The 24,876-nt window shown below is 33.2% G+C and overlaps 1 protein-coding gene across 2 annotated transcripts in view; it reads left to right on the forward strand.

Annotated features, from left to right (window-relative positions):
• LOC134721746 (uncharacterized) overlaps nucleotides 1-24,876 on the forward strand; it is a 55,659-nt gene that overhangs the window by 13,694 nt on the left and 17,089 nt on the right. The window contains exons 3-5 of one of the 2 annotated variants that reach the window (XM_063584933.1): nucleotides 1,389-1,465; nucleotides 5,236-5,291; nucleotides 7,541-13,078. In XM_063584933.1, the coding sequence (XP_063441003.1) occupies nucleotides 7,549-13,074 (5,526 nt within the window). In that variant the 5' untranslated portion in view covers nucleotides 1,389-1,465; nucleotides 5,236-5,291; nucleotides 7,541-7,548 and the 3' untranslated portion in view covers nucleotides 13,075-13,078. The remainder of the gene's footprint in view (nucleotides 1-1,388; nucleotides 1,466-5,235; nucleotides 5,292-7,540; nucleotides 13,079-24,876) is intronic. The other variant, XM_063584934.1, reaches the window with a different exon arrangement.

The raw sequence follows: 24,876 nt of genomic DNA on the forward strand, positions 1-24,876 counted from the left end.
TTTTAATTTAAAAATTTTCCTGGAACTTTTATGATATAACAAATATTTCTTAAACTTTTATTATACGAAACATTGTCCATAATAATATTCCAAAGAACTTTTAGCAATTGACAAAAGTTCCATTGTAATATTTTATCCTTTGTGAAGGAAACTTTCTTATAGCATTGTATAAAATATTATATAAGGAAAGTTCCCAATAGAACCAGTGGCGGATCCAGAGGGGGGGTTCCGGGGGTGCGCACCCCCCCTTTATTTTGGCCGATCAATGCATTTGAATCGGGACATATGTTTTGCACCCCCCCCTTTGCCCTGGGCTAGCACCCCCCCTTTCGAAAATTCCTGCATCCGCCACTGAGAACTTTTGTCAAATGCTAAAAGTTCTTTGGAACAAATATTATTGGGGAACTTATATTCTGTCACAACTTTAACAAATTGAAAAGGAATAATTGCTGTTTTAAAAATATAAATTTTGAGGAAATTTTGGTCTCTTGAAGGAGTGAAAAATTGAGACATATGTATACTGTTTCAAGGGTCAGAGACGTCAAAAGTGTAATAGTTATTTGATAAGGTCTAGTTTATGGTGAACCACTAGTAATAAGTCGAAGGTATTTGGTATGCAGATCTATAAGTATTGGCATATATCTCATTATCATGGAGAATAATTGGCCCCCTTAGTAATATGGTCTATTGACTCTGAAACATTTGCTAAATTTTCATGCATTTGTTTGTGATAAGGTCTGTTTATGGGGAACTACTAGTGGCAAGTCAATGGTATTTGATATGCAGTTGTATTTGCATTGGCACATCTCAATTTCAAGGAGATTGTTTAGCTTGAGTCAGTCATGATTGATCATTCATTGACTTTGAATGTTTGCAAAACTTGCTATTTTAATTTCTAAATTTGCATTGTGACATGTTGAAATTAGGAGTTATCTTTCTTTGTCCAGAATGGTAGTTAAATCAACTACAACTAATGCTTTACACAATGCAATATTCAATTTTCTTCCCACAGATAAGTTAAAGCAATTTTTACCATTCCATTCTTACAAATACATTGATTACCGTTTTAGGGTTATGCCCCTTTACAAATGGAAAAATAACTGATTTTTTTGTTTCTGTTCTCTATAAACTCAAGTTTGTCTTGACTTAATTTAATGAAATGTACATGTATATATAATGTTTTTACCACTAAATCGGTTTTAAGTTCAAATTAAGGTAGCTTCACTAATTTGTTCTTGATGTATGTCCCTTTATAACATTACATGTATATGCTAGCAGGGGCATCATCTATGTTCCTAAATGGACACATTCCTCATTTATTTTTTGTCTGGTTGCTATTCTTTTTTAATTTGTATGGTTTAAGATTTTCATTACCTTTCAAATTACAGACTACAAGGAGAATTGCAGTCAAGATTGTGACATTCAACTCCAAACTTAAAGAACTGAAGAAACTACAGCTTTATTGGTAATTTTAAATTGCAAGATAAGCACGTTCCTTCCTTCCCCCTTATTTAATTTCTATAATGTAAGCAATACATCAGGCAGTATTCCCTGTAGAATGTCTTGAGATACATACTAATTAACCAAGTTTGAATATGGGACAGAACCTCAACAACACAAAATACCCAAATACATATATAATGGCAAACAAATCATCTTCAACAATACACCCCCGGGGGGGCCACTTCAAACTTTTTTAGGTAGGGGTGAGCAGCTGAGACATCAAGTACCCCACCCTTTTCATATATTTTGTTTATCAAAAATATATACCTTGTCATTTATTAATGAACAAAAAACAGACCTATAGATATATTTGGATATTTTTCATCTTCTGATACATGTTTACCAAAATTTTGAGGTCCCGCTCATTTTACGTTTTTGTTTAGAAGCAACGCAGTCGCAATAATCACACATTGCTTTTCCAATAAATTCTTCACTTTTCTTTTTGCCAGTGCTATTTGTCCCTTTTATAACTTTAATTATGAAGAAATTTAAATTTGAAAAGACAATAGATAATGTTTTATCAGATAATTGTAGTAACACTTCAGATAGTATCACTTTTACTGAGTTTACATTAATTAAAAATTCTTAAAGGGTTCCGCGGAACCCAGTGTCTCGCCTACTTATGCTGTTAATTGCAGGCTCAACAAAAGAGGAATAAAATCAATAAAAATATTCCTCTTGATACTATCTTATGATTCTAAGAAGCTTCTGTCCAAGTTTGGTAAAAATACAGTATGTTTTGAAAACTTTAACTGCAGATTGTCTGTAATGTAAACTGGAAGAAAAACTAAGTCCATTTATAAGTAAAATACAGATACACAGGTACAAAATTTTTTACAAAATTTTCTTATAGATACTAGCTTTTGATCATAAACAAGATTCTGTCCAAGTTTTGTACAGGTCCAAAATAGTATAAGAAAGTTATTAAAATTTTAAAAACTTTAACCACAGAGTGAATGCGTTGTTTTCTTGCAGAAAATCTATGTCCATTTAAAAGTAAAATGCACAAAAAAATGGATTTATTTGTTAACAAAATTTACTTCTGGATACTATGTTATGATCATAAACAAGCTATTGTCTAAGTTTGGTACAAACCCAGGATAGTTTTAAGAAAGTTATTAAAATTTCAAAAACTTTAACCACAGAGTGAATGTTGTTTCCTGGCAGAAAAACTAAGTCCATTTTAAAGAAAAATATGGAAAAAATGGAATTTTATTTTTCCAAAATTTCCTTCTTGATACTATATTATGATCATAAACAAGCTTCTGTATAAGTTTGGTACAAATACAGTATAGTTTAAGAAAGTTATTAAAATTTCAAAAACTTTAACCACAGAGTGAATGTAATGTTTCCTGGCAGAAAAACTAAGTCCATTTATAAGTAAAATACGGAAAAAATGGAATTCTATTTTCACAAAATTTACTTCTGCACACTATGTTATGAACATAAACAAGCTTCTGTCCAAGTTTGGTAGAAATCCAGTTTAGTTTAAGAAAGTTATTAAAATTTCAAAAACTTTAACCACAGAGTGAATATTTGTTGACGACGCCGACGGAATGTAGGATCGCTATGTCTCGCTTTTTCGACTAAAGTCGAAGGCTCGACAAAAACTGATTTGTCGTTCCAGCTTGAAGGATGCTGACACTATGCTATGGAATTTCTTCTAATGTTTCATGTACAAAATGTATGCAAACCTTTCAATGTTAATGAGGTGGAAATGTCAAAATGATTGGATTTATTGCTCCTATATCTAACCTCAGTGGAAATACCACATTGAATAAATAGAGTTTAATTGGTTTGACAAATAGTTGATGCATTTACGACTGTGGTTTAACCCCATTAGAAATAAACAGGAACATTTTATTAGTTTCAGATACTTATAATATATATCCAGCAAGTGATAATATCAACCTATTGATATATTTAATCTGAATTTCTCACCCTTTTCATATATCATGAAGCATGAAATAGTGACCTATTCCAGCGGCTCATCCCTACCAGTCATTACATAGGAAGTGGCCCCCCCGAGAATACACCAGTGTCTGCAATGTATCAAGCTGGTCATGAATCATCTAAATTGTCAACCCCAATCCTTTCCTTGAAATTAAATTTTAAAACCTTAAGAGTACAACACAAATAACCTAAAGACATCCATAGAAAGGAAAGCATTATTTAACAATTATGAGGAGCTGTTATAGGTCACTGCATAATTCAAGCTTCGTGGTCAATGTCTATATATATGATAAGGTCAAAATGTCTTGATCAAAGTGATGAAACAATTAAGGTGGTACCTAACACTACAGGGAGATAACTCTATAAAATCAGGTAAACGTTTTAATGACGTTGTGTTGTTTAGGGAATATTAAGCTTCTCAAAGATCAAAATTAGTGTTTTTCAAATTGCTATATAACCAGTGTAATTTTTCTGACAAAATGGTTGGTTCAAAATGTTTTATATTTTTATATTTTTGTTTAAGTGTCAAAGTAAATACTTTGACAAAATTTTATGAAAATTAAACGAGCTAAATTTATTTTAGTGAAAGTGTTGGGTATCACCTTAAGTATCTCAAGAAAACTAATCAGATGTTTTTGTGAAGCCTATCAACTTTTAGAAAAAGTGATCCTACGTGCTAGTGGCAGCGTCCACAAATATTCACTCTGTGGTTAAAGTTTTTAAAATTTCAATCACTTTCTCAACTATCTTGGATTTCTACCAAACTAGGACAAAAGCTTGATTTTGATCAGAAGATGGTATATAGAAGTAAATAAATTTTGAAGAAAAAAAATATATCCTTTTTTCCTCTTTTTAACTTATATATGAACTTAGTTTGTTTTTTTCCTCTTTTTAACTTATATATGAACTTAGTTTTTCTGCCATTAAAAACATTCCACTGTGGTTAAAGTTTATAAAATTTTAATAAGTTACTTTCTTAAACTATTCAGGATTTCTACCAAACTGGGACAGAAGCTAATGTTATAATCAAACTCTAGTAGAGTGGGATGCTCATATTTCCTGGGGACACAATTTCGTGATTTTATGATTTTGAGGTGTAAAAACTTCAAAGGATGGCTTAAATGAAAGAAATATGCTAGTAAATTATATTTTTATAACAATAACAAATATTATAATTTTTAAACTTTGACAAATTTCAGCACTTACCGCAACAGACTAGGATTTTCGGCATATTTCCTGAATGAAAAACATGATTTCAAAGAAATATTTCTAAGTGATTCTTTGACTGATTGCCCTCTAAATTTCAGTTCTTTACACTTTTAACTTGATAAATATTGTTTAAAAAAAACATGAGTGAAATCATTACATATATTGGTTACCTCCAAACCTAAGGATATGGCATTGTTCAAACAATAATATAACTTCTAACTTTTTTTATACAAATGAGGCCGTTAGTTTTCTTGTTTGAATTGTTTTACATTGTCATATCGGTGCGTTTAATCGCTGACTATGCGGCATAGGCTTTGTTCATTGTTGAAGGCCGTACGGTGACCTACAGTTGTTAATGTCTGTCATTTTGGTCTCTTTTGGACAGTTGTCTCATTGGCAATCATACCACATCTTCTTTTTATATATAGTAACATCATGCATTTATAAATATTTTGATTTTTTTTGGGTACGGTTTTCTGTGTCTGCAGTAAAAATTGGTATGGTTGGAACCTTACAACTGTACTGTGTGCTACTCCAGTGTAACACATGTTATTGATTTTGCTTTTTCAGAGACGAGAAGTCTGCAAGTACAGCACTGAAAATTTAGGGAGAAAATAATCATATAGGTAAAATATGTAGTATTTATAATATATCTTGATTATGTGGGTAATATGTAATTGCATTAAATATTTTTTAGAAAAATCAAAATCATAAGTTGAAGAGACTATAAACATCAACATTATAACAAAAAAACAAACATGAAAGAACAAAACACTAAATGGATATGAAAAAAATGAGCAACATGAACTCCATCTAAAATAAGTCAGATGCAGATCCAGAAGTTTAAAAAGGCAATCTTTGGAGAAACAGGTTATGAAATGTGCATTAACCATAAACATAGCTCATTAAGGGGTATACACCCCAACCAGAAATTCTTCTCTGCAAGTGGTAAACTCTGATGCTGTCAGAAGTGTTTCCCTTATTACAACCAACATTTTTACACCAATGATAGGGGATTTATTTCACCGAGGGTATCACAAGCCCAGTAGTCAGCACTTTTTGTGCTGACATTAATTGTCACTGATATGGTTATATTTATAAATTTACTGTTTACAAAATTAAGAATTGTTTAAAATACTAGGGCTTTTCTACCTCAGGCATAGATTACCTTAGCTGTATTTGGCAACGCTTTTTGGAATAGTGGTCCTAAAAGCTCTTCAACTTCGTACTTTATTTGGTGGTTTTTACCTTTTGGGTTTCGAGCGTCAATGATGAGTCTTTTGTAGACAAAAGGCGTGTCTGGCGTATATACAAATTTTAGTCCTTGAATTTATGATGAGTTTATATTTCATACAATAAATGGAAATAATTTTATAGTAGAATGTTTTTACCTTACCCTAGCACATGTTTTATTTCATGTTTTACCAATGTAACATGTAAATTCTCTCATCCTTAAACACAACTGGAAAAGTTAAATATAAAAAAACCTGGTAGATTTATTACTGACCATAAATTGTCAAAACAGGTGTTGAAAAGTAAAATATAACAAAAAACAAATAAATAAAAAAAATGAAGAAAAGTAACACAAACCCAATGAAAACAATTTGGGAAACTGTAGTGATTATAAAAGAGTTATGTGGTATACATCAATGAGGCACCACCCAGGTGAAATAACTAAAATATAAAAGATTAAAATTGTTTTACAAGATTTTTATCTTTTTAAATCTTAAACTGTTTACTGTGGATTGCTAATTTTTTGGTTCCTAGAAATCTGATCATTGTAATTTGTCGCATAGATGTGCCTGCATTCAATAAAAAGTTGATGACAAAGTAATGTGTGTAGACTTTTGCAGTCCCAAAGCTCTTTTAAGATATAAACTAGATAAAATAGAGAAGCATCATTAGCAATAAATTCAGAAAGAATTACATGAATTTTATTTGCATTTCATAATTTCACTAATATTTGCATCAATCCTACTGACAATAATGTGTGAACAAAACAAACAGACATAATAGGTAAAAATGTCAAAAAATTGTGGTACAGCAATCAACATGTATTAAAATCTTAATCACTAAAAAAAAAAAAAAAATATGTATCAAAGAAGCACAAAATGGCATATAGACCAAGCATATAAGCAAATATGAAAGTCAAGAATGCGAAACATATCTTAAACAATAACATAATGACAGGATGTACAAGTACCACAATTGTCTTAATCGTAATAAAAACAAACAAACAAGCACAAAAAGGCTTATCTCAAATTTAACAACCTTGTTCGTTGCTTTCTTACTTTTTGATTTTATGTATGTATGTTGAATCCATCCATTAATGAAATCAAAACTATATATATTTAAAATATTTTTATATGAAACTTGAATATAGAAGCTTATCTGAACAAAACAACAGCACCCATAGAAAGTTTTAATGAATATTTAAGTGTTGGTTTTTTCTCTGATAAATGTATTTTTTTCTGCAGATAGCATTTAGGTGCAATCTTGATTATTTAAACACCATTTACTTAGTCGAACATTTACAGAATTTTGTGAGACTGACATATGAATTAGATTTGATATGATTGCCAATGAGACAACTCTTCACCATATTGAAAGAACATCTGAAGAAAAGTTTGGTTTTTTTAGTTGCCATTATTTGACTGATAATTCAACATCATTTTTTGTCAGTTAAAATTACACTTTAACATTTAACAGAAGCAATCGAATTGAGACCAGGCTTTATGGAACACTTTAGAAATGTATGTAGCCAGCAACACTACACTTCTTAAAATTAATCATGCAATCAATATTTATGTTGAGAAATATTCACCCTGACTGCAACAGTATAAACACAATACATGATAATTCATTCCTTTTTCAGAATTCAAGATGTCAGTTATAATTCGTCTCCAGAATTTACCATGGTCTGCAAGTGCCATGGATATACGCCAGTTCTTCAAGGGCCTCAACATACCCCCAGGAGGTGTTCACATCATAGGGGGAGAAAAAGGTGATGCTTTTATTGCTTTTGTTAGTGATGAGGATGCAAGAAAAGCAATGATGATGAATAATGGCTATGTTGATACAAATTGTGTACAGCTGTTTCTCAGTAGTAAATCAGAAATGCAGAATGTTATTGGTGAGGCAAGGAATCAAAGTGCTCCAGCAGCAATTGAGCAAACAACACCGCCACAAACACATCAAACGCCACCTCAGCCATATATGGCTTCAGAATATGGTAAACCAACAGACAAACAAGTTTATCCACCACAAGACAGACAAGCTCCAGAATTAGAAAGAGGATATGATAGACAAAGCCAATCATACTCACATAATGTTATGCCTGTAGGACCACAGTTTGACAGACCAGATCAACATCAGGGGCATTATGATGATCATTTAGGAAGATACCCAGACAGAACAGCAGCACCTCAAAATGTTCAAGAACAGCTTCCATACAATAGAGACTGCCAACCAACAGAGAGGTATGGTCAGCCTCTAGAAAGAAGATATCCAACTGGGGATACTCCAAAAGATTCATACTCTCAGCCAACAGCCAATGGTGATTATGACCGTCACAGTTCCCATTCACAAGAATCTGTAGCAGATGTAGCCAGGTATGGACAACAGCCTGACAGATATGCAAAAGATAGATTTCCAGACCGATATCCACCACAGAGCAGAGATGGCTATCAAGAGAGATATCCTCCAGCAGTTAGAGAGGCATTTCCTGATAGGTTTCAACCTAGATCAGATCGTGGTTCATCTGTTGAGAGTAGAACAAGCTATCCACCACCTATTGAATTGGATGAGAATAGTCGATCAAGTTCCAGAGGCCAAGATGTTATTTCCCCAAGATTGCAAGAAAGAAAAAGTGATACAGAAAAAGTTCCACTATATCCACCATATCCTCAACAGCAACCATGGGAAACACTAAGACAGGACCCACAGTCAAAGCCACCATTGGAACCAGGACCACCTGCACCTGGGAATCTTCAGAATGATCCTCGGAGACCATGGGATCCATTCCAGGTTCCAACTTCAAGACAAGAGGGTAGTTCAGATGTATATCCTCCAGACCCAACTAGGTTCATACCACCAGATAGACAAACTCAACTTCCAGTTAGTGGATTAGAAAGAGACCGAAGCTTTGATAGAAGACCTGGTTATGAGGATATAAGGGAAACACTTCCATCACATGAGAGAAATCTACAGCTAAGTGAAAGAACTCCCCCTGGTTTTGACAGACATCATTTAAATCGTGACAATGATCCTCGTGATCAATTTGGGTACAGAGGAGATGGTTCTCAGAGAAGACATGGACTTGGACCTTCATCAGATTGGAATCAGGGAATAGATCATCGATCTTCGCCAGCTCAAAGACCACCATCTGGTTTATTAGAAACACCAGATCTAAATAAAATAATACCTGAAATAAATCAGTATGAGGACAGTGATAGCAGAATGCATATTGGAAAAGTTGAAGACAAATTAGACGACAAAGGAAATGTTGATGAGAATGAGCCTCCACCTTTTTGGAATCCAGAGTTTGATAAAAAAGTAAATCCAGACTTTAATCACCCTCCTCCAAATTTTAGTATCCCTCCATCCATCAGAAATGAAAATAGAGGAATCCCATATGGTGCCTCAAGAGATGGTTTCAGACAACCAGACAAGGAAGTATATGGGTATCCACTTGGACCACCCCCAACTGATACAAATGAAAGGCCACTAGCTGCAGATGCATATGAAAGACCACCACCCAGAGATGCAAATGAAAGACATCCACTTAGAGATGCTTATGAAAGACTTCCACCAAGAGATTCTTATGATGCACACGAAAGACCACTACCGAGAGATCTTCATGAAAGACCACCACCAAGAGATCTTCATGAAAGACCACCACCAAGAGATCTTCATGAAAGACCACCACCAAGGGATCCATTTGAAAGGCCACCCCCAAGAGATCCACATGAAAGACCACCACCAAGGGATGCTTTTGAAAGGCCAACCCCAAGAGATCAATATGAAAGACCATCTCTCAGAGATCAATATGAAAGGCCACCCCCAAGAGATCAGTATGATAGGCCACCTCCATCAGGAACATTTGATAGACCAACTCCATCTGAAATATTTGATAGATCAGTTCCATCCGGCCAATTTGACAGACCACCACTTGGGTTTCCAGATAGACCTCCATATAGAGAAAGACCACCACCTTTGAGTGATGGACCGCCACATTACGACAATAAGCCTCCGCTAATTGAGAGACAATATGATCATCCAACTTATGGAGTTGATGCAAGACCTCCATCAGATGACCACTTTCTAAGAAAAGGACCATTTGGTTATAATGATAAAATTCAACCAACATTTGACCAGAAAACTGGCAGACCATCTGTGCAGTATGATGCAAAGCCAGCTGCTGAAACAAGTGGTGGTTCTCCAATGGATATAGTGGATGATCAAGAAGAGAATAAAAGTGAGGATTACCCACAACCTAGAGGTTTCCAAAATCCACCAGTAAGAGCTCCATTTTCCAACCTGCCAAGTTTCGACCCAAGATTTCCAAATAGACCTCCACCTGCCAGGCTACCAGATATCAGACACCCACCTCCAAGACTTGGAGTTCCAGGTTTTTCACAGCCACCATTTAACAGACCTTTAAGAATAAATGAAAGCATTCCAGTAAGTGCAAATCAGCCAAGACCTAATACCCCATTTACATCTATAGGAACACCAGGCAATACTGTTCAGCCACTTATACCAGGACTCGTAGGTGTATCAGATCCACGTCAAAATCAACCTATACAAAGGCCACTAATTGATGATTCAAGAAACAAGTCTGATGATCTGATTGACAATAGAAATAGGAGACCTCAGGACACTGACAAAAGAGGAGAGGAGACTAAAATCCCATCAAGACTGAATGATAGGCCATCAGATGTAGATTCAAGAAATCCAAGAAGTACAGGAAGAGAGGTTAAACAAGATGTTGATACTAGACAACGCCGCGATGAAGATATGAAAAGAGATGATGAAAGAAGAGATAGAGATAGGGAAAGAGATCCTGATCGCAGGCGTGACATAGATCGTTATAGTAGGGATGATAGAAGCAGATCAGAAGTTGATAGAAGACGTTCTGATAACGATAGGAGAGATGATCGTGTCAGAGACCGAAGTAGAGACTATGACAGATCAAGAGATTATGATAGGCCTAGAGATTATAATAGATCTAGAACCGCAGACAGGGATAGAGACAGTAGATACAGGGATGATAGGGACAGTCGCAAATCTCCACGAGATAGTCGAGACAAAAAAGTAGACGAGTTCGGAAGAGAAAAGCGTTTTGAGGATAGAGATGCAAAAAGGGAAAATGAATCAAGAACAACTCCAAGCAAAACAAGTCAGCTACCTAAATCAGATATAAGCACTGCACCTAAACAAACTCCTGTTTCTCAAAGTAGTGTAAGTAAGTCTTCAATTCCACCAACAACGGTGTCTTTGCAATCTATTCCTGTACCACCAAAGATTCCTAACACCCAAAGTACTTCACCGAGTTTTAAAACATCATCATTTTCAAATCTACCTGTGTCTAAAGATGCTGTAGTAGATAACAGATCTGTTTCAAATGCACCAGTTTCATTTAGTATTGCTAAAAGTCCTGCATCAGCTGCAAGTAGTACAACGTTACAAAACTTACCAAAAAATAGTGCCTCAACAGTGACTGCGCCTAAACCACTTCTGAGTACATCTATACCAAGCCCACGATCTTTAATGAGTACAAACATAAACAGCGGGAGACAAAGTAGGTTTGACACTTCAACTCAACCAGGAATATTAGGAGCAGCTCCCCCAGGTGTAAGACCTGTAAGACCAACACTGAATGCACCGATAATGCCAAGAAAAGCTGCCAACGATTGGGAGCAACGACCAAAAGTACCTTTATTGCCTGATACGCCAAGACCTCAATCTGCAGGTACAAAAGCTTTTACTGATACACCAAAACCTTCATCGAAATTCACTGATTCATCAAGACCTCCCCTGTCAGTGCCTCCACTTAAAAGTTCTCCATCAGCCAAGATTGATGCAGCTGATCCAAAAGGATTAAAACGACAGTACAGACAAACCATGCCTTCTCTATCAATAGTAGTGAAGAATTTGCCTACTAATGCTGGGTATAGGGATGTAAGAAAATTCTTTCAGGGATGTGAAATTCCTTGGGATGGATTAAAGATGATAAATGATGAAGAAGGAAAGAGAATTGGTGTTGCTTACATTAACTTTTGCAGTTCACAGGCATATTTTGAAGCTATAGAGAGAAATAAAAAAAAATTAAATGACAATGTTATTGAAGTTAAATCTTGTCCTCAAGAAGAATATGATAAACAAGAAGATTCATTCATGCCCTCAAAGGATAATGAAGCAAAGAAACCGAAGATAGTTGAAGCGCCTAAAACATCTCCTGCTAAAACAATTCCTAAAGAAAATATAGTTCAGGTAAAAGGCTGGGCAACTTCAGTGAATAAAGAAGATCTTCAAAAATTCTTTAAGGATCTTAAAATTGCAGAAAATGGGAGTGCAATATATATTGAACATGATCCGCAAAGACGACCAACTGGTATGGCAATGGTGAAATTTGACAATGAATCTGACTTTAATAAAGCTTTAACATTAGACTTGAAACAGCTAGCAGGAAAAACTGTTCACATAAAATCAGTATCTCAGAAGGACTTGGATAATTTAAAAGAAGAACTTAAAAAAACTAGTACTCCTTTGATTCCTTCCGTTCCTCAATTGATCCCATCCGGTAATAAAGATGTTAAAGCTGCTGGAGATGCACCAAAATGTGACTATACATGTGTTCATTTAAAAGGACTACCGCCATATGTTGCATTGCCAGATTTGCAGTTTAGTTTCTTTTCTGGTCTAGAAGTTGGCAATCGAGGTATTCATCTAGTGCTAGATTCAAATGGAAAATCTTTAGGGGAGGCTTTTGCAGAATTTATCAATGAGTCAGTTTGTGCTAGGGCATTACTAAAAGATAATGAAGTTTTTATGAGAAAGCCAGTGACTGTGAAACCTATTCAAAAGAGTGAAATGATAGACATGTTAAGAATGATAAAGCAACCAGCAGGCCGTGCAAATACTGGTCCACAGTTTGGACGTAGAAGTACATACTATGTGAAAACAGAGAACTGGCCTTTTACCATTTCAATCCGAGAAGTGCTCAATTTTTTCCAAGGCTTTAACCCAATCCAGGAAACTGTTCGTGTACAAATTGGTAATGACATGCAAGGTTCAGCAGCAATGGTAGGGTTTAGGAGCCAAGAGGATGCTGAGAGGGCTGTCAACAGTTTAAACAAGCAATACTACAGACAGAGACAAATCAGAATGGAACCAGCACACATGTAATAAGGTTAGTATTGGAATGCCATGAAAAATAGAGGATCCTGTTGGGTTTTTTATGACAATGGTTTGCTCGATATAATTGTTTTTCTACTTTCTTTTTTTAAAAATGATTAGAAACTTTTTGTATGACATTTTCAAATTTCGATTTGCATATAAATGTTGATTTTTTTTTTTAAACGACTACCTGAAAATATCTTAAACATAGTTATATAGACAGGATCCTGTACTGATGGTCTTTCCAATATTTCAAAGTTACTACGAATATAAACTTTATCATACAAATCAGCAATAACTTAGGCTACTTTGAAAGCAATATGTTAAATATTTTATATTTGAAAAGAAAACCTTTATATAATCTATTTTTTACGTAGAGGAGAACTGATGTTTTGCATCTTATGGTTAAAACTCAACTGATTAATTTTATTTAATGAAAAAAGATTTTAAGATTCTGGTTAAAACATGTATTTTAAGTGAAAATAATTGTTCTCTAATTTAAACTTGTATACGGATGCTACGTCACCAGAGTTACAGCAATACAACAGAAAATTAGGTCGAGCTATGGATAACTTTAAACGAAACTTCTTATTATGAAGTAGATGAAGTTCATAAAGTGATTAAAATGTTATGTATGACTGAAATCTTTCAAAAAAGATTAAGAATTTTATAAGAACTATTTATCAAAATAGTCTTAAATGTCTTAAAATGCCTTTTTTTTATCAAAGAGAGAGATCCCATTTCAAATTCGTAAAATGTTTTGATTATGTTAATGCACGAGAGAGAGAGACAACTTCATCAGGAATGCTTGTAAAGGCAATTATAAAATAAAACATAAAGAACAGTTTCAACAGTGTAACGAATGTATTTTTATAATAATTTTAAAATTAATAATTTAAACTTAAAATATCTTGATTTGCAATATAATAAACAGAGTACAATGATAAGTAACATTCAAGTGCAAAATCTAACCATCTAGGCTCTAGCAAAAAGAAAGGTTTAAATAATACTCTAATATACTGTACAAATGAAAATTGACAGACATTTTGCACAGATTTGTAAGTCGATAGAACAAACAAACCAAACAAACAAGCACCATAGCCATTGCAGTGTGATAAGTTGATATGCAACAGGTAATAACCGAGATTTACAGATACATTTCATTTTATAATATACGAATAGATACAATATGATGAAGAGAACATTTATAAATCAAACTTTAAAATGACTTTTTGAAATAAAGGCATTACGATAATCCTTGTGAACAGACAGACGACTGATTTGTGTACACATGACTTGCTTCAATATTAAAATGTGTTTTTTTTCTTTTTCTAAGATATTTGATTTCAGAATTTGCTGTTAATACTTTTCTTAAATGCAATCTGAATGAAATACATTTCCTGTGTCCATGCTTTATACCGTTCAATTATCTGACAACGCATAGACTCTATTTGCGTTTTTTTTTCTAATAATTATTGCATCTCCCCATTTTTCTACCCCTAGGTTTTTGAAGGTATATTTCATTACGACAAAACTCCTGGATTCAAAAAGGTTTCAAGCAGAATGGTTATCATGAATAGTCGGATCCTTATAATTAAGTTAAAGGATATAATGTATTTTTTAATCAGATTGCCCCACAAGTTCTAAGAGGGGATAGCAAAGGGTCATTTTTATACGACCGCAAATTTTGAAAAAATTTTCGTCGTATATTGCTATCACGTTGGCGTCGTCGTCGTCGTCGTCGTCGTCGTCGTCGTCGTCGTCGTCGTCGTCGTCGTCGTCGTCCGAATACTTTTAGTTTTCGCACTCTAACTTTAGTAAAAGTGAATAGAAATCTATGAAATTTTAACACAAGGTTTATGACCATAAAAGGAAGGCTGGTATTGATTTTGGGAGTTTTGGTCCCAACATTTTAGGAATTAGGGGCCAAAAAGGGCCCAAATAAGCATTTTCTTGGTTTTCGCACTATAACTTTAGTTTAAGTTAATAGAAATCTATGAAATTTTGACACAAGGTTTATGACCACAAAAGAAAGGTTGGGATTGATTTTGGGAGTTTTGGTATCAACAGTTTAGGAATTAGGGGCCAAAAAAGGGCCCAAATAAGCATTATTCTTGGTTTTCACACAATAACTTTAGTTAAAGTAAATAGAAATCAATGAAATTTAAACACAATGTTTATGACCACAAAAGGAAGGTTGGTATTGATTTTGGGAGTTTCGGTCCCAACAGTTTAGGAATTAGGGGCCAAAAAGGGACCCAAATAAGCATTTTTCTTGGTTTTCGCACCATAGCGTTAGTATAAGTAAGTAGAAATCTATGAAATTTAAACACAAGGTTTATGACTATAAAAAGGAAGGTTGGTATTGATTTTGGGAGTTTTGGTCCCAACAGTTAAAAAGGGGCCCAAAGGGTCCAAAAATTAAACTTTGTTTGATTTCATCAAAATTGAATAATTGGGGTTCTTTAATATGCCGAATCTAACTGTGTATGTAGATTCTTAATTTTTGGTCCCGTTTTCAAATTGGTCTACATTAAGGTCCAAAGGGTCCAAAATTAAACTTAGTTTGATTTTAACAAAAATTGAAACCTTGGGGTTCTTTGATATGCTGAATCTAAAAATGTACTTAGATTTTTGATTATTGGCCCAGTTTTCAAGTTGGCCCAAATCGAGGTCCAAAATTAAACATTGTTTGATTTCATCAAAAATTGAATAATTGGGGTTCTTTTATATGCCAAATCTAACTGTGTATGTAGATTCTTAATTTTTGGTCCAGTTTTAAAATTGGTCTAAATTAAAGTGCAAAGGGTCCAAAATTAAACTAAGTTTGATTTTAACAAAAATTAAATTCTTGGGCCTCTTTGATATGCTGAATCTAAACATGTACTTAGATTTTTGATTATGGGCCCAGTTTTCAAGTTGGTCCAAATCAGGATCTAAAATTATTATATTAAGTATTGTGCAATAGCAAGTCTTTTCAATTGCACAGTATTGTGCAATGGCAAGAAATATCTAATTTCACAATATTGTGAAATAGCAAATTTTTTTTTAATTAAGAGTTATCTTTCTTTGTCCAGTATAGTAAGCAAGAAATATCTGCAAGATTTTTTTTTAATTGGAGTTATCTTTCTTTGTCCAGAATCAACTTAAATCTTTGTTATATACAATATACAATGTATATACAACTCGTCTAAACATCAACCCAACAATGTTAGATCTGTAAATTTGCTTTCGCATGTATATTCACTTTTTACTACCAACTGATAAATTTAAATAATCTTTACCATTCATTGATAACAAGCAGTTTTTTTACATCTTAATATTTTATGATGTATTTAAATGAGTAGTAATTGTTGCAAACTCCATTAGAATATTTTAATTGAAATTAGTTTTGGAATAAGGGAAAGGGGGATGTGATTTAAAAATTGGGTTCAATTTTTCTCATTTGAAATTTCATAAATAAAAAGAAAATTTCTTCAAACATTTTTTTGAGAGGATTAATATTCAACAGCATAGTGAATTGCTCTAAGAGAAAACAAAAATTTTAAGTTAATTTGAATACATTCATTCTGTGTCAGAAACCTATGCTGTGTCAACTATTTAATCACAATCCAAATTTAGAGCGGAATCCAGCCTGAATGTTGTGTCCATACTTGCCCCAACCGTTCAGGGTTCAACCTCTGCGGTCGTATAAAGCTACGCCCTGCGGAGCATCTGGTTATTATATATGTTTGTGCTGAAAGCATTATCGCCATGTTTGATGCAGTTAAAATTGCTTTGCTCGAAAATTATTTCATGTAAAGATTATTTTGTATTCAGATTTATTGTTGATACTATTAATTTGTACTTTCATTGGGTGGAAACTTCTTGGTCATTTTTGAAATATTATTTAACAATTCCTACGATATGCATCATTAGAACAATTTATAACACATAATAAATAATGAGTATTTTAAGATGAAATATATGTAGTTTCGGTTTGCTTAATAGTCTTAAATATGTTCTTTGAATTGAAAAGAAAAAAAAATTCTTGGAAATAAATCAAATTACCTCTCACTTGTTTAAAAATGAGATAGAATATAATCCGGATTACTACTTTATCTTAAACATTAAATAACAACAAGGAAATCATATAGAACCATGAGAAATGCTATGATATTTTGTCTTTAAACCATAAAATTTAGAAAATTAATGACACGTTTAGGATTTTAAATTTATTAGCACACACTTGTAAGAGAATAAAGTTCAAGCATGTTACACATCCTATGTATCAACCGAGGTATCAACAGTGATAGGCTTTCGCAGAAACTTGAAAGTTAATAACTAGTATTGTATAATAGTAAGTGTGTACATTTAGAAGTACTTTGAAGGAAGTATTACCAGAAAATTATTCAAGCATAATTTGTATTATATGTCTTCGAATGTTTCACAATATTATAATGCAATCAATATGTACTACCTGTTTTCTAACGAATATTTGTACTTATATGTGACTTGACAGAAGGTTGAAAATGTTAACAATTTTGGTCTAAATGGCCCCTAACAGTTTAGAGTAACTTTTTGCTTTTTATTTGCAAAACGTGTTGGTACCACTGCTTATATATTGTGACTGACCAACACAAAGTTAAATTGTTCCATTAATTTATTTGATATAACACATTTTTATTCGCACACACTATAACTTAATAGAAGTAAATACTAGGTAAAAGTCATGCAGGGTCTAATCTGACAATAATATTATGTTATACCGAGTGTAAAATGGACACAGATTTACTTGAAAATCAGAATGGAAATATAGGAGAAGCACAGAATGATAATATAATCCAAAATTTATCACAATCTAGTCCTAAACTACATCAATGTCTAGTTGGACGAAAGTAATTGATACACACTATAAATATCATGTATATATAGGGACCAACAACATTATTTCTTTGAATGAATAACCGACATATTTAAATAATGTTGAACAATCGGGAGCAAGCAGTCGCCTAAATTACAAAAAAAAAAGATTCGATTTGTATGTCAACTATACACAAATGAAACAAAAGATGAATTATACTTAAATATTGTTGAGTGATACTATATATATAGTACGTTCATTTCAGCAATTCGAACCTTGTGTAAGAGTTACCAATTTCGTCAATTACCAATCAACAAGGAAATGTGAAACAAACTTGTTTTATGCATGATTATGGAGGGCTTTATTGGGAAATTATCATTTCAAAGATAACTTCTCGAACAAAACATCTTTTTTTTGTATTTGTATACCTCTGCTTGAAAAACATAAAAGCACTTCTATATGTACTCCTCGACATCATTGCAATAAGTGTATACGAGCATGGAATAATCGAGGGAAAATAGCAGCTTAAATTATCCTACCGTTGTATCTATTAAACCAGAAAACAATGCAAAATTAAACTTGTTCAACTGTTAATCGACAAATAACCTTTTTGATGCTGATACATGTTGAACATGTTTGATTAACTTGTAAAAAACTATAAAAAGTCTGATCATTTTTTTAATCCGCCCAACTGATATATGTGATCACCCGGGATTGTGAGATGGGACATAATTCTAAGTTGAAGACATGTCATGAAAGAGGGTTTGGATGGGGTTAAATGATTAAAGAATAATGCCCTTAAAAAATGAAGATTAGAGAATAACGGGCGAAAAAATGAAGATTAGGGGTTATTTTTTTTGTAGATTAGAGAAAAAAGGGTTAATTTTTTAGATTAGAGAAAAAAGGGGTGAAAATTAAATGATTACAGAATAACAGACACACCCCAACCCCAAAGAAAATCCAGACCCTCATGAAACTAACTTTGTGTCTGTATGACTTAGAAGTTTCATACATCATTTTAATCATCAACTGCCAACTTTTGTCATGTTATTTACTCTTAAATTAGCAAAATATTGGTCGAACAGCTACTTTATTTTAGGTATATACTTGTATGTAGTTTTTTTGTTACTCAAAGTTAAAAATAGTTTACTATTAAATAATACATGTGAAAAAGTTATACACATCAATTGAATCAGTAGATAATAATTATGTTTCTTAGTATGTTTTTGCAAAAAATAGGTCAATATGTGTATTGATATACTCGAGGATATACTAGTATCTAAGTTGACATCCATGCTTTTTAAAATGCTTTTCATGATTTTCAAACAATTTTCCTCAAAGTTGTAAGTATTAATTGGAATTAACTACATTATTTATTAACAACAGTAATATACCATCCCATGTTACATCATTTAAACATTAGACACAATGTATAACACACTTACGTGAATATACACATTCTAGATCTTGACCCTAGTAACATTACAAATGTCATATACTTTATTGACAAAAATGCAAGCATATTTTATTTCACTCGTAAAATCAGTGTTATTCATACAGAGCATGAATTATTAAAATTCTAAGGATTTTTTTTTTATCTCAGGCATAGATAACCTTAGCCGAATTTGGCACAATCTTTGGTATTTTGGGTCATCAACGCTCTTCAATTTTGGACTTGTTTGGCTTCCTAACTATTTTGATTTGAGCGTTGCTGATGTAGTTTTATGTAGACGAAACTGGCGCCTGGCATATTAAATTATAAGCCTGGTATCTTTGATAAGTATAGATGGATTTCAGTTACCATTTATGGTGGGTCTCATTGGGGTCTAAGCGTGACGCGGGATTGCCGATTTTTAGTAAGCGTGACACGTGAAAATCATATTATTGTGTCGTGAAAACGGGAAATGAAGCCTTGCGGGACCCGGGAAATGACCAAAAAATAAGAATTGGTTACTTACATAGTGTAAGCGGGATACGGGAATCTGACAAAACCGTAAGCGGGATCCGGGATCGGAACCCCCCAATGAGACCCCCTTTATATATCAGTAATTTGGTTGAAACAAGAAACTCTTATCTGAGCATTTTCTGCAATAAAATGTATTTAGTAATTATCTACTTATATCTAATTATATTGCTGTCATTGCTATGTGCAGTTTTATAAATTTGAAATATTTTGGCATAAGGTATTTGTACTTTTATATTTAAAAATTTCACCAATTTGGATGAAAATTAGTAATTTATCTTTTTAATAGTTGTTATTGTTGAGAACGTGCATTTCCATTGACTCTGTCTGGAATAAAGTCATTTATTATGAATGACATTTAAAAATACGCTACTTTTTTGACAATTTCCGTTTCCATTTTTGTAAAATTCAATGAATTGCAAATATTTCTGACAAAAAGAAGACAACCATTGATAACAATCATTAAATTGTTTTGCTAAGTCATATGCTTTAAAAAAATCAGTGTGTACCTAAAAAGAAAAACCATGTATAAAAGATCAGTAAGCTTCATTCTTTTCTTTACTTTCCTCTTTACATATTCTGAAAAAAAACCTTTAAATTCTAATTTGTAAACTCAAACGAACATAAAATATTTATCAAATAACCACAAACTCTTACATAGGAGTAGCCACTTGCAGAGACACGCGCACATTTTTATTATAAATGTGAGTATACTATTGTGGCAAGTTCATATAAATACACAGGTATTGAGGTTTATGAACCCTTCTGTAGCCATTATCGTACGAATTTTTCAAACCTCAATTGTATCAAAACTACAGAAATAATAGAGATAGGCCATTTACTACATATTCCAAGGAGAAACTTGATGCAAAGCATTATTTTTTACTGTTTCATTGCATTTGATAGAAAAAGAGGACTTGGAGGCAAATAAATCAAGATGTTTTATAGAAAACCCACAGCCTTCAATACAGAGATTTTTGTTATAAAATTTGAAACATAAATTACTCACTTGATTTTCTATGATGTGCAAGTGTTTATTTTTTACAAAAAGTTCTAAGCAACCTGTAAATTCCAAAACACTTCGTGCTGAGTCACTAAAGTCGAGCGAACCTTAAAAGGTGTACTTGGTTTTGGCCATATTTATATTTGTTTTAGGGAGCTACCATTTGATTTTTATGGGGGGTTAGGATGAAATTTGAAAAAAAATTAGGCAGGACAGAAGTTGTGAGTAAAAAAAAAAAGGCAGGATGAGACACTTGCAAAAAAAATAAATTCAGGATGACAATTTATGTAAAAAAAAGTCAGGATAAACTACAAAAAAAGCAGGACCGGTTAGAGTGAAAAATAAAAAGGCAGGACAGAGATTACAACTAAAAGATAATGCAACCCCCCTAAAAATCAAATGGTCGCTCCCTTAACCAATAACAACATTTATAAACGTGTTTTAAGGAAAGCAATGCTAGCACTGCATGCAATAATCTTATATCTATCAGTCATCAAATTGCCAAATATGAGTGTACAAGGATTTTCTATAAAAAATCTTGATTTATTTGCCACTAAGTCCTCTTTTTCTATCAAATGCAATGGAACAAAAAATAATGCTTTGCATCAAGTTTCCCCTTACAATATGTACAAAATGGCCTATCTCTATTATTCATTATATCTGTAGTTTTGATACAATTGAAGTTTGAAAAGTTCGTACAAAAATGGCTACAGAAGTGTACATAAACCTTTAGCAGCTTGTACTGGTTTCCCCATACTTTTGATCACCGTCTACAAATCTGAAAGTAAAGAATATTGTTTTATATTACTGGACTCTAATGGATCGATTGACTTTAAACCACCTGAGTTCACTCGTGCGTGAACTCAATATCCCAATCGAACCGACCTTACTATAATTAACCAACTTGTAAACTATAAACAGACAACATTTTACTTGTTCGATTTTGTACAACTTAGATAAATACATTTAGGGAATTATATAACTAGTAAAACTGATAGTAACCGAGCTAAAAGAATGGAATTATATCTATATAGGTAATGAACTTGCACTTTCGCAAACCAATAGTTGTAATTTCTTCCTGCTAAATCGCTATCGAAATCTGTTAACAAAATGTAGTTTGTTTCACGATTATTGTAAGCAGTCAGTTCTCTGTAAATAAAAATCATAATTCTAATTTCTATCCCTTCACTCCGGATTTTTGAACTTTGATCTTCATTCCTACTAGAAGTATACCTCTTTTCAAACAATGATCAACAATCTAAAGATAAAAAAGCATTGGATTCATATTTGCGACATCTTTGATATTCATTGCAGCAAAATAGTACTTCTTATTACTAGGTTGAATAACTTGCATAAAGTTAAGAAGAAACCGTAGCCTCTTGTTCGAGCGCCAATTGAAACGGTTTCAATAGAAGGATTGGCAAGCTAACTGTATTTCGCAGTATTTTAATTATAACAAATTGAGGACAAGTGTTAGAATGACCATTCAAAAGTCCACGTGCGTGCAAAAATTAAATAAAAGGTGGGTTAAGGTGTTAATTGTTTTGGTTTTATCTCACATTTATTTGAAAAATACATACGAGAACTACTTGTAAATCCTCATAAATATTTACTTAAAACCCATTGATTTTCAATGTTAAAAATATATGTCGACTTCATCTTATTTGTGCTATGCTGTGAGCTTGATGCTTATCTAGGAGTAAAGATGAGTGGATACGAGTTGAGTATGTTATGCTACAATCAAACTAATTGTCTTCAATAATACATTTCATAAACTTGATTAACCACACACTGTAATTGGATAACACGCATTCCGTAATTGAAAATTCACAAAAGGATTGCTGCAAATTTCTTCAACGTGATACAGTTACAGATGTTTAACGACGTGTGATGCATGGTGATTTTGTAAAGAATCTTTTTACAATACAGTTGAGACAGTTTTTAAAATGTACAATAACACCTTTATTGGGCATACATGAAGCAGATTGTTACGCAGTGGACCGGACAAAACTACACTGACACTAAAGAAGGAAATCATTGTACGTTTTATAAGCCGATTCATGAAACGTATTTACACATTTTCATGCAGCAGTTTTTTCACGAGTAATGTGCAGTGTACCGCACAAAAATCGATTTTTGGTGGACTTTGGTGTTTAAGTTGTCATGAGCCCGGTATAGTCATTAAAACATTGGTACAGTCTTTCAATGTTGGCAAAATCATTATTCTACACTTTGTTTGCGTCCTCCACACAAGGCATATATGGAGTGTGCCAGATTTGTCGTTGCGCTTTGTGTCTTTTATTTTCATTATTAATCTGCCCACATATGTGTAGATACTAGTAACTTCATTCATCTATGATCTTCCTAACACTATATTTGAATGGAGCGTCATCGACGACAGTGGCAGCTTGAGCAATTTTCACAAGGAGGGTCCCACTGACTGCCAGTCATGCTTCAGTGATTTCCTATAAAAATCAACATTTTTTTTTACGATAAAAGGGGGCCTGGACCCTCTGAAAAACCCTCTTAATCCGTCTCTGGATGAGTCATATTATAGACGAAATGATTTTTGCAAACTATGCTGTTAGCCTGGTATCTTTGAAATATATGTTTTAGCCATCATTTAGAGTTTATCGATCAAAATAATAAGCCATAGTTCACCTTGGAGTTATCATTCTAAATGATTAGACGCTGGACTAGGAATTTGACTTCTCTCTCTACTTGTTAGGGTCTTTCGTATCTGCATACATAAATGATAATCTAAAAAAAATGTTACGGGTTCCGTCGTACCTTGTGTTTCGGTTGTTACAGGCCTAATTTATAAGCCATGACCTTGTCAGTTTTCGATTTATGAGTTTGACTGTCCTCTTGTATCTTTCGTCCCTCTTTTTAAACAAATCAATTTACGTAAAACAAATACACAAGATATAACCGACGTCAGCTGTATTATCGGATGATGATTTCGAGCAGAACCTGCGATAGTCGTGAAGCAGCACATCATAAGAAAAAAATCAGTAGCAAATAACTCAATAGACCAGTACGAACACAAAAACTATATTCTAACTTCACCGATATAAGAATGCCCCACCTAAGGGCATTATGTTCGTCTCTCGCTTCAGGTTACAGTTTTTGATTAATTTTGTTTTAATGACGTTGAAGTCCTATAAACTTGAAACTTGGTGGACATGTTCCTTTTGATGGGATCTTTATATGTGCGAAACAAAACAAATATACAGGTAAATTTTGTATCTCAGTAACTTTTTCCATGCAGTAGGTAATTAGTTTCTTGCCACCTCTAGTCTCGGTTCCTTGATGAGGAAAAACTTTAACCAGATGCAGATATTAACAATTTCATGCCCCACCTACGATAGTAGAGGAGCATTATGTTTTCTGGCCTGCGTCCGTTCGTCCCGCTTCTGGTTAAAGTTTTTTGTCTAGGTAGTTTTTGATGAAGTTGGAAGTCCAGTCAACTTGAAACTTATATTATTATATATATTCCCTGTGATATGATCTATCTAATTTAAATGTCAAATTAGAGTTTTTACCCCAATTTCACGGTCCACTAAACACAGAAAATGATAGTGCGAGTGGGGCATCCTTGTACTATGGACACATTCTTGAATATCCTTTGTATATTTGTGTATAATTAATCAATGATTGATTACATTAATTATAATTTCCACATTAACATTTATTTGAACAAGGTCTCTAAAAAAAAACGGTTAACCTTATTTTGGATACACAACTAGACAATTACAGATTAATTTACACTGAACATGGAAAAAGTAACTTAGTGCAATAATATTTGAGGAGATTCTAAATCTTTACAGGTGTTACTTGTCCTCTGAAAGAAACACGTGGAGGGAAAACGTAGTTACTGAAAGCTTGTTCAAAGCCAACAAAATTAGGAAATAAATTCATGTTAACTCTCCCAGATTAAAGAATGTTGACCACAAACTGAAACTTAATGCCTCCATGGCAAACACTATTGACAATTGTTTT

This window comes from Mytilus trossulus, chromosome 6 (genome assembly GCF_036588685.1).
Source record: "Mytilus trossulus isolate FHL-02 chromosome 6, PNRI_Mtr1.1.1.hap1, whole genome shotgun sequence".
Classification (NCBI taxonomy): Eukaryota; Metazoa; Mollusca; class Bivalvia; order Mytilida; family Mytilidae; genus Mytilus; species Mytilus trossulus.